Genomic DNA, 10,422 nt, shown 5'->3' with positions numbered 1-10,422 from the left:
TTAAGGTGGCCATACACTAATATTTTATTTGTTCTACCTGCGGGCTGAACAAAGAAAAGATAACAGATTCCTCCATCAATGCTTACGAGTGTTGATTGAGGAATCTCCCGCTTTCTTCATTTTATTCTGACGGTTGCCGCTGTCAGAATACCCAAACAAGGCCAGCAGCTCATTGGCTGCTGACTCTGTTCATTCCAAGATATTCCAGCCAGCACGCACTGTGTGAATTTTTGGCGGTTCATTAAGAACCAGACAAAGTTTGCATAGTGTATAGTGTGCAGACTGATGTGAAATCTCCTGATCTGCATGTTTTTTTTTAGGGTCAGTGACTCAAAAAGTATCTAAGCCATTAGATCAGCATGACACCCAAACAACTAACAGTAGAGGTCAGCAGTGGTAGTCCCTATTTTTCTTTCAGCTTAGACACAATTTGGGGATTCAGATAACACTACACATAAAATACCAGATGACGTAGCAATATCAGAATAAATAGAGCGTGGAAGAAAAGTCTGGGTGGTAAATATGAGGCAACAGCAGAACAGTGGATGTGAAGCAGCAGCAGGATGCACTGGTTCAGGGCTAGGCACTCTCAGCCCTCTACAAATCCCATCATGCATCTGCCTCTGGAAGTCATGCCTGTTGCTGTCAGAGTCTTGCAATGCCTTATGGGATTTGTAGTTGCACCAGAGCTGGAAGGCCAGAGGTTACTTACCCCTGGACTAGGTTGATGTTCATGAGGTAGCAGGAGGATGCACTATATTATGTACATGATGTGAGATGGCAAGAGTTGTGAGAAGAAACTTCTTTTATGATGAGCAAAACCATGTCCTAGAGGAAGGTGTGCGCAGCACTGAATTACATCCTTTGGTAAACAGGGTAACTTGCAGATTATGCCAGATATCACAATGGCTGTAAAATAAAACACTTCAGGCAGCAAAGTTTTCTGCACAGGACATCAGAATTGGTCAAAGGATACACAGTGCAGCCGCTCAAACCGCCTGAGGGTGCATCAGATGGCGCTCTTCAGACAGCACGGGGTGTGGTGCGCTATATTGGTATTCATTTGTAGACCTGAACAGCCTTGGAAGTTCGGGAAAATTTACTCTGCAGTAAAAACCTCGCCATGTACTAGCTCCATAGAAGTATAGAAGTAGCTTCTATCTCGTATCTTGTAACTGTGTTTGAATCATTTCTCCAGTATATGTGTACAGCAAAGCTGACTGAAAATTGAGTCAGTGGTAATGCCTGGGGTCCTAAACATGCCCCTGAGTATAACACACGAGAATAAACTCGTACGTATGTGAACTGACCGGAAATCATCTTCTGTTTTCCAGCTCTTAAAGTAAATACATTGGATTACAAGTTCTCAACCCAAGAGGAGTAGAGGCAGAAGACTGGATTCCAATTTACTGACTTTAAGGACACGAGGTATGTAGATTTTGTTTTTTTTTGTGCATGAATGTTGTCAGTTTAGTTATAAGGAAACAATTAAGTTAATGGCACATGGAATAATATTCAGCCATCACTTTATCTGCTCAGGATGAGTTTCAAACAGTCAGCTAAGTTTAAAGCAATCTAATAGAAAATAAATGTATTAGGTGCCAGTGCATTGTGTCTGTTGTTCAGTTTTGTCCAGTGCAGGGGTCCTTTCCACTGTCAGTATGTAAATGATACTCAAAACCTCAGCACCCCTCCATCACTTTCTATATAAATGTGCTACGGCTTCTCAGATGGTTGTGATGGGACTTTCCATTTATAAGATTTTGTATCAGATAGGGATGCACCGATACCGGTATAGAGTACCGATATTTATTTTTCCGGTACCTGCCGATACTGCATACCAAGTACCGGAAGTCCCATTCAGGAAGCCAGGCGGCGTGTAATGACTTGCCTCCTGGTTAGCAGGGAAGCTGTCCCCATGCTTCTCGTCACTAGGTGACGAGAAAGCATGGAGCCGGCTTTCTGGCCAATCAGGAAGTCGGGTGCAGTGTAATGACGCGGTGCCTGGTTTCCTGATTACCCGGGATGCCAACTCCATGCTCCCTCGTCATGAGGTGATGAGGGAGCATGAAGCAAACTTCCCGGCCAATCGGAAGGCGTGTGCTGCGTTGTTACACGGCGCCCAGCTTCCTGACTGGCCAGCTTCCCGACCAATCAGGAAGCAGGGCAGCGAGTCATTATACACTGCCCGGCTTCCTGATTGGCCCGGGTAGCCGGCTCCATGCTCCCTCATCACAAGTGACGAGGGAGCATGGAGCTGGCTTCCCGGCCAGCCGGGCAGCGTCTAATGACTTTCTGCCCAGCTTCCTGATACCGGAAGTATCGGGCTAGGCATCAGAACATTTGGATGAGTACTCGCCCAAATACTCTGCATCTGCACCGATACTAGTATCGGTGCATCCCTAGTATTAGACAGGGAAGTGAGGGAGATTTGTCTGTTCTGAACTAACAGAACTACTGATGACCCCAGTAAAAAACTGAAACAAATAGGTAAATGAGGGAAGGCTATATTTGCAAATGTATTTTTTGCCTATATCTATCTATATTTTTTTTTAAACCCGCTTTAACAGCGGTTAAAACTTACCTTGTTTTCGCTACGCGCTCCCGCCGGAGAATCCGAAACTGCTCGGGCGGCCGCAAAGCATCTTGGGGCGGGCGCATGCGCATTTCGGATTCTAGCCGGGAGAGAAGCAGAGACGCAAGGTAAGTCTATGGACGCGTGCACCCGCCTGCAGACACCGCTGGATCGGAAGTGCCAGAAAGCAGAGAGGAGTCAGCGCTGGATCGGAGACCCGCCGCACCGCTGGAGGGACAGATGAAAACATCAGGAAAGAAGATCGGATTAAGAGACATCATTTAAGGTAAGTGCTAACATTAACATTGGGGGGAGGGGAAGAAATGTATCCTTTAATATCACTTTAAGGTTTAACACCTGAGTTTAGTGTCACTTTGAAAGCGCGAAGTTCACTTTAAGATTTCCTGTGACAAAATGAGCTTATTAGTGTCATCCAGTTGCGTTGACTTTATATTGTGGAGCAAACCTTTACATGGTGAATATACAGTCTTGTATTGTAAAGAGCTGCACAAACTGTTGGCACTATATACATTTTGTATAATAATAATAATACAGTATTCTATAAATAAATATTTTACTTTTTGTTTATTACAGCACATCCACATACAACCATGTCCTATGTGTTTGTGAATGATTCATGCCAGACCAATGTGCCTCTGCTGCAGGCCTGCATTGATGGGGACTTCAACTACTCCAAGCGGCTCCTTGAAAGTGGCTTTGACCCTAATATCCGGGACAGTCGTGGCCGCACTGGCCTGCACTTGGCCGCGGCCAGAGGAAATGTAGATATCTGTCAGCTTCTGCACAAGTTTGGAGCAGATCTTCTGGCAACAGATTACCAGGGGAACACAGCACTTCACTTATGTGGCCACGTTGACACTATTCAGTTTCTTGTCTCTAATGGCCTTAAAATTGACATATGGTAAGTGTTTGTTATAGGTAGGTTTGTGTCCCGTGCACTGTTTTCCTTGTTAAAGGTTCTTACTGGGCAGGCCCATTATGCAGATAAGGACTGTAAATAGAATTGCAAATGCTAATGTAGTAAAAATGTGCCCTGTCACTAAGCAAAAAAGGAGACAATTGAAAAGGTGACTTCAAACTGCTCTGCAACAGATCTCATAAGATTGTATACTCTTATCCAAAACTTTTGTGCTTTGGCCACTGCCACTATATGTGGTAGAATGTGCCATGTTCCCTACATCCCCAAAAACACAAATGTGAGGCAGCTGGGGTAAATATTGCAACACGATCAGGGTCATATACCAGTGCATTTCTTGAGTGAAAATGTTTGGTTAAGCATTTTGCTGCGGTTGTTCAAATGTTGGCTTTGGCAAGGATTCAGCCAGGTTCCTTTCCCATTTTAGCATACACCAATCAGTCATAACATTATGACCACTGACAGAGTAAGTGAATAACATTTATTATCTCATTACAATGGCACCTGGAAGTGGGTTGGATATATTGGGCAGCAAGTGAACATTTTGTCCCTGATGTTGATGTGTTGAAAGCAGAAAAAATGGCCAAGTGTAAGGTTTTACAAACTGAGTCAAAACAACTCCAAAACTGCAGCTCTTGAGGTATATTCCGGGTCTGCAGTGGTCAGGACCTACCAAAAGTGGTCCAAGGAAGGAAAATGGGTGAGCTAGCGACAGGGTCATGGGTGGCCAAGGCTCATTCATGCACGTGGGGAGCGAAGGCTGCTCGTGTAGTCCTAACCAATAGAAGAGCTGCTGTAGCTCAGATTGCTGAAAAAGTTGATACTTGTCCCGATGTGTCTGAACACAGTGCGTTGCAGTTTGTTGTGTATGGGGCAGCGTAGCTGCAGACCGGTCAGGGTGACCATGCTGACCCGTGTCAACTGCAAAAAGCACCTACTGTACAATAGGCACGTGAGCATCAGATCTGGACCACAAAGCAATGGAAGAAGATGGCCTGGTCTGATGAATCTTGTTTGTTTTTACATCATGTGGATGGCCGGATGCGTGTGTGTCACTTACCTCGGGAAAAGATGGCACCAGGATGCACTATGGGAAGAAGTCAGAGGCAGTGTGATGCTTTGCGCAATGTTCTGCTCGGAAACCTTGGGTCCTGCCATTCATGTGGCTGTTACTTTGAGACATACCACCTACCTAAACATTGACTAAGCTAACTCCTTCATGGAAACGCTATTCCCTGATGGAAGTGGCCTCTTTCTGAGGGATAATGCATCTTTCCATAGTGCAAAAATGGTTTGAGGAACACAACAAAGTGGTGGAGGTGTTGCCTCAGTCTCCAAATTCTCCAGATCTCAATCCATCATCTGTGGTATGTGCTGGAAAAACAATTTCAATCCATGGAGGCCCCACCTCCCAACTTACAGGACTTAAAGGATCTGCTACCAACAGCTTGGTGCCAGATACCACAGCATACCTTCACAGGGCTGTTTTGGTGGAAAAAAAGGGGAACCTCCTCAATATTAGGCAAGTGGTCATAATATTATGGCTGATCAGTTTATATAATTTGGAGCTGCAAAAGATTTTTTTTTTTTTTTTTTTTTACCCCAGAACTCAGCTTTAGAGTAGCTACAACAGGTATAACTGTTACTGAAATGCGTTACTGCGGAGAGTTTTGCCATTCTTGGATATTCAGCTCACGTATTTACATCAGTGGTTACGGTAGCGATGAGAGTTTGCATGTCATTTTATTTTAGGCTCCCTGTCTGTTGCAATAACTGCAGACAACACAAATTTGAATTTTCTTTGGAAGTCATAGATGGGTGCAGATTGAAAAGTGAAGAGAATTTACAAAATTGTGTGTGTGACAATTATACAGGTATATATTTTAGCAGTAACTCCAGACTAATCATTAACCTTTTGTGTCATCTACATTTAGCATTAGGTTCCCTACACCCTGTGTTGTTTAGGTTTGTTTTTTTAGCATGTAATCTTTTATTAGTAATACAGCAAATATGCATAGTAGAAAACACAGTAGGCTTGGGTAGAAATGTATACAGAGCTACTACTACAAAAAAGAGGACTTAAAAATTAAAACAATTTAATTATCAGTACCAGTACAGTACAATTGGTATGAGTACACGGATTATGTCTTAAGAGAAGGGTAGAAAAGAGAGCGGGACTAATAGGCAAGCAAGAAAGGTCTAATGGATAAGATGCGCTCAATCGGGGTCTCCGAGGACATCAAGGGATCCCGCAATCCTCGAGGTAAGGTACCACCTTGTATCCTGAAAGAGCAGCATAATTTTCTTCAGTTGGTCTATAGACAGTTCAGACAGCAAGAATGAGGTCCAGGTGACAAACGTTTCATGTTATGTGTGTTCAATTGGGCATCCAGCTTATTAAATGTCATATGTTTATGAAGGAGGATTTTCAGGGAGGTTAATGAGGGAGGGGTAGGTACCCTGTGTTTTATATCCAAATGTTTCTCTGGTCCAGAAGTAAAAAAAAAAACTCTGGGTTGATTAGCCCCCATATTGTACATTGCATGTTGTGCTGGAATTTGGTTTTATCTATCTATCTCTACAATCTCCACTATGAGGTACAAAAGTCTCGCTGTCTCACTGTAAAGTTTTTGGGCTGCTTTGGCAGGAATAGTACAACATTGCCTTCTTAAAACAGAAAGTATTCACTTCTGGTGACATCATCACAAATCTTAAAAAGAGTTCTTTCTCACCTAATAAGGACGAGAACTGTGGAAGATGCACCCAAACAAAATAAGGGAAGCAGAGGTCAAAGGACTAGTCGCATGTATTGCCTGCCGTATCTCTGCACCTGGTCTTTTCCGAGTTATTGACTAACCATGCCTCGTTCCACATGTCTCTATATGGATGTCCATATTACTAGAGCATTGCCTTTTCATGCCAGAGCTGCCCCCTGATGATCTGATTGTCAAGCAGTAGTGACATGACCAAATCTTATGAGAGGAGCAGTATGAGGCAGCAATGCCATAGATGATCTCACACTGCAGATACACTGATACGAGACTGCAGACATAGGGTCATAGCTGCAGAACTGCAATCAGCAATGTGCACTTTCCCTGCTAATTGCAGTGCTGCAGTTTAAACAGGGCAGGTAACATGTTGGACCGCTGTAAGGAGACTGCTGCTTTCATGCATAGCTTAGTGGTCTTTCTCTACAGCATACTGCTACTTGGAGCTGGTGTGGGAACTGCAGCTGTCGCACACTTGGCTCACGGCCTCCTCCTTGCAGAGAGCACTGACTGTCAGTCACTGCTTCCCGCCGGGATTCCCCCCCTCCCCTCTCTGCTTCTCCAGCGCTCACTGGAGAGAGACAGGGAAGAGGGTGGGCATAGCTGGCTCTGGCTGTAGAGAGGCAGAGCCAGCTGTCAGGCAGTTGGGTGGACACTGACAATATTGTCAGGATCTTTGTTTTTTAAACAAGCAATCCCACTTTATCCAAAAGTGAAATATTAATTTGCATCACCTGACTATGGTGTAAATATGTGCAAATACATTGTAGTATTTTGATATACCTGCTGAAATCTGTCCAAAAAGTTTGTTCTATATATGGGAAGATTTCCTTTCACTTCCTGGTAGAGCTGCAGCTAACGATTATTTTCAAAATCGATTATGTCGATTAGTTGTTGCAGCCCTACTTCCTGGCCTGATTACACAACAAGAAGTGAGGAAGTCTCTCCGAAGTAAGGGGAAGTCCCTTGTTAGACAATTGCCACTAAAACAGGTGCCCCTATTGTCTCTGTTCTGGTGACGGCTGTAACATTTTGGCTTTTCCATCACTTTCTGTCTCGGTGACAATAGTCACCAAGGAAGCCCCCAAATGTTTTCACAAAGAGACAAGTTGGTTCTGAATGGTTGTGGGATTTTGTTACGTTGACAGTTTAGTTATAAACAGTGTTTCTTAGCGTTCCCTTTTAATGTACTTGACTTGAATGTCTTCCCAGTAATCACCAAGGGGCCACCCCACTCGTCCTTGCCAAACGCAGAGGGGTGAATAAAGAAGTAATCCGCATGTTAGAGTCTCTGGAGGAGCAGGAAGTGAAGGGCTTCAACAGAGGCACTCACTCTAAGATGGAGACCATGCAGACGGTTGAAAGCGAAAGGTATATCCAATGCTCTGAGCTGCTAATGGAAAAGGGGCACAGCACTCTGTCGGAAGGATCTACAGAAGAAGATTGGTATGTTGGGAACACTTTATATTTTTACCTTAATCCTCTGTGCTTAACCTTTACGTCATACACGTCACTGCTCATGTGCTAACTTTTTCTTTCAGTGCGTCAAGCCTCATTTCCCCGCACAACAGGATGCAATATTTTTATATACCATTGCCTCTGACTGTTCAAATTTAACAGCCAGGGTTGATTGGTAAAAAAAATGGCCAGAATGTTGTCAAGTTGATGCAATACTCAGTGCCCAGTTAAACTGTATGTAACCCCCAAAATAAAAAAAATCCTGGTAGCTTACCCTTGAGTTGAGGAATTTGTTTTCTCTCTGCAGCCTTTAATTTCTAATAAGTAAGGAACTTCTGTCCGTAAAGTTAACAATGCCAGCAGAGTCCATGTCCCTGCAGTAGTAGAGTTTCCACCCTAGAATGCACAGAATGCTGGTTGGCTGTGCGCTGGCACTTGTGTACTACCAACCTGAAGTTTGCAGCTCTTGTACTGCCCAATGGTATGACATGCATGCTGATAGTGAGGTGCGGAGCAGAGAGCCACACATGGCTTTGTACCACAAATAAAGTTAGTTTAAAAAAAAAAATGCAAATTTCTTAATATAGGGAAGTGCCAAGCGCTGTAAAACGCTCATACAGTGAAATCCCATAATGTGCTATGGGCTTCTTTGGGCCGTATTTCCGCGCGTATTTATTAGGATACAGCCGGATTGCTCTCGTAAAGGTGCGTCGAACGCACGCTTTGTGGACCACAAATCGCAGTAAAAAACCGTGGCCCAAAACGCGAGTCATACGTCATATTTCAAACGCCCAGGTGGGAACGCCCAGCCCATGAAGTCCTACACGTTCAGATTACCCAGGCTTGAGGGTTTATACCTCCTGGGAATGTCCTATCTAAAAAAAAACAAAAGCAATTGGACCAAGTTTATCAACCTCTTTCCACTAAGACCGCTGGGTGAGTCTGCTTGTATACATAGACATGAGGCTCTCCCCTGAATCATCTGAAGTTGAACAGCTGTAAAGACAACCATCTCCGCTCTACGTTCAGCTTTAATACCACCAAAAACTGCAAGTATCTGTTTATATTGGTAGTGTGAATTGAGTATAGAGGAAGGTGAACAATCCTGTTGTCCTGTCTTGTGATCTTGAGTGTTGATGAGCTGGAACCGCATGAATATTTTTCTAATCAACAAAATGGCCTCTTCCGTGCTGTGCAGACAACCTGGACATGCTTCATCACAAGTAAATCTGACATTCCTTTTGTAGGTTCTAGTTGTCTGTCTATGTTGACAGTATGGCTGAGTTACCTGCCCATAGCAACTATGCAGATGAGGAAAGTAAAACAAAGTCATAAGCCCTTATTTGCATGCTTGTTCAGGGTGAGTGACTAAAACAATAAAAGCAAGGGGGTCAGCCAGGCAACTAGTTTTTTCATGAGGAGACATCTGCAAGGGCAGCCTACATATGTATTCCATGACCGGTTTTAATTAAGGGGAACATTTTACCAAACCCGGAGCAGTTTTGACTAGCAATATGTTCACTACCACTCTGCAGCTTGTGTTATGTAATAACTGTTAGCTAAATGGCACCATAAAACATTATTGCCTATTAATTTTCTTCTTTGCAGGTCATATAGTGAACAATTCACAAGTACTGGCAAATCAAACTTTGCAGGGAGTGAAAAAATAGCTAAGCTAAGGTTACCGCCAGTGAAAAACTGCAAGATCCTGAGATATTGATAGCGAACATTCTTTACAAATCACCACCTTTCTTCTGAACATTGAGCTTAGCCCCACCTTGCAAGTGTCTCTATTGGTCCTCTACATGCATAGGTAGCTTCCGCATCCAATAAGAAGTCTTAAATTTACAGAAGAGATTACAGTTTGTATATACCTTGCATTACCTGTGCCTCGGAATCTGATTTGGAAATGCAGTCTTGACTGAAGGTAACCTCTGCATTTTCTATCACGTGCTTGAATTACCCAGGTTTGTGACCGATTAACTTTTTTCCAGCAAGTGTATTGCTAATAAAAAGTCAGCTTCCTAGACCAGAGAAAGACTAGTCTAAGCTGGTTTTCATAGTGAAGGTGACCTTTGAGTTTTCCTCTCTTGGGCTAATGTGTAACACTGCTTTTCAATGAGGTAAAGTTAATCGTATATTCCAGTTCATTACCAATTCAAGAAGGGATTGAATTAAAAAACAAACCCATTCCCGAAATTGGCATTTGTATTTATTTATGTTTTTTATAAAGCACCAATGCTTTTTTTCCTGCAGCACATTTCTAGAGAACATTGAGATCATTCTCTTTCCCCCAAAGGAGCTAACATGGATTTATACTTCTCACACTGATTGCCGTGTATTAGTCCTATAACCGAGGGTTCGATACTGTTCCCTGTTCAGAATTTGAGTGAAGTGACTAGTGTGTCGAGGAAAAAATTATATTACCAACCCACCCCCTGTCCACTTTCCCACAATTCAACTGCAGCACCATCTCCTGGTGAAATATGGTATGGCAGTAAGACGGATCATGTATGTGTGTGCTTAGTGCAGTGTTTCTCAACCTTTCTTTTAGTCACGGCTCCCTTTCAAAGTATGCATAATCTCGAGGCACCCCAGTCTAAAATGTTATAGATTTTATTGGGGCCCACACTCAAAAACACCCAAAAAGTGGGGTGCCCTCTTCAAATCCAGATCCCCCCACT

The 10,422-nt window shown here is 43.4% G+C and overlaps 1 protein-coding gene across 2 annotated transcripts in view; it reads left to right on the top strand.

Annotated features, from left to right (window-relative positions):
* ANKRD46 (ankyrin repeat domain 46) overlaps positions 1–10,422 on the top strand; it is a 23,975-nt gene that overhangs the window by 9,314 nt on the left and 4,239 nt on the right. The window contains exons 2-4 of one of the 2 annotated variants that reach the window (XM_018559175.1): positions 1,335–1,428; positions 3,170–3,497; positions 7,493–7,726. In XM_018559175.1, the coding sequence (XP_018414677.1) occupies positions 3,187–3,497; positions 7,493–7,726 (545 nt within the window). In that variant the 5' untranslated portion in view covers positions 1,335–1,428; positions 3,170–3,186. The remainder of the gene's footprint in view (positions 1–1,334; positions 1,429–3,169; positions 3,498–7,492; positions 7,727–10,422) is intronic. The other variant, XM_018559185.1, reaches the window with a different exon arrangement.

Source organism: Nanorana parkeri, unplaced genomic scaffold (genome assembly GCF_000935625.1).
Source record: "Nanorana parkeri isolate BGI_ZX_2015 unplaced genomic scaffold, ASM93562v1 scaffold16, whole genome shotgun sequence".
NCBI lineage: Eukaryota > Metazoa > Chordata > Amphibia > Anura > Dicroglossidae > Nanorana > Nanorana parkeri.
The sequence above is the reverse complement of the archived record's forward strand: the minus strand, read 5'-3'. Positions and strand labels throughout refer to the sequence as shown.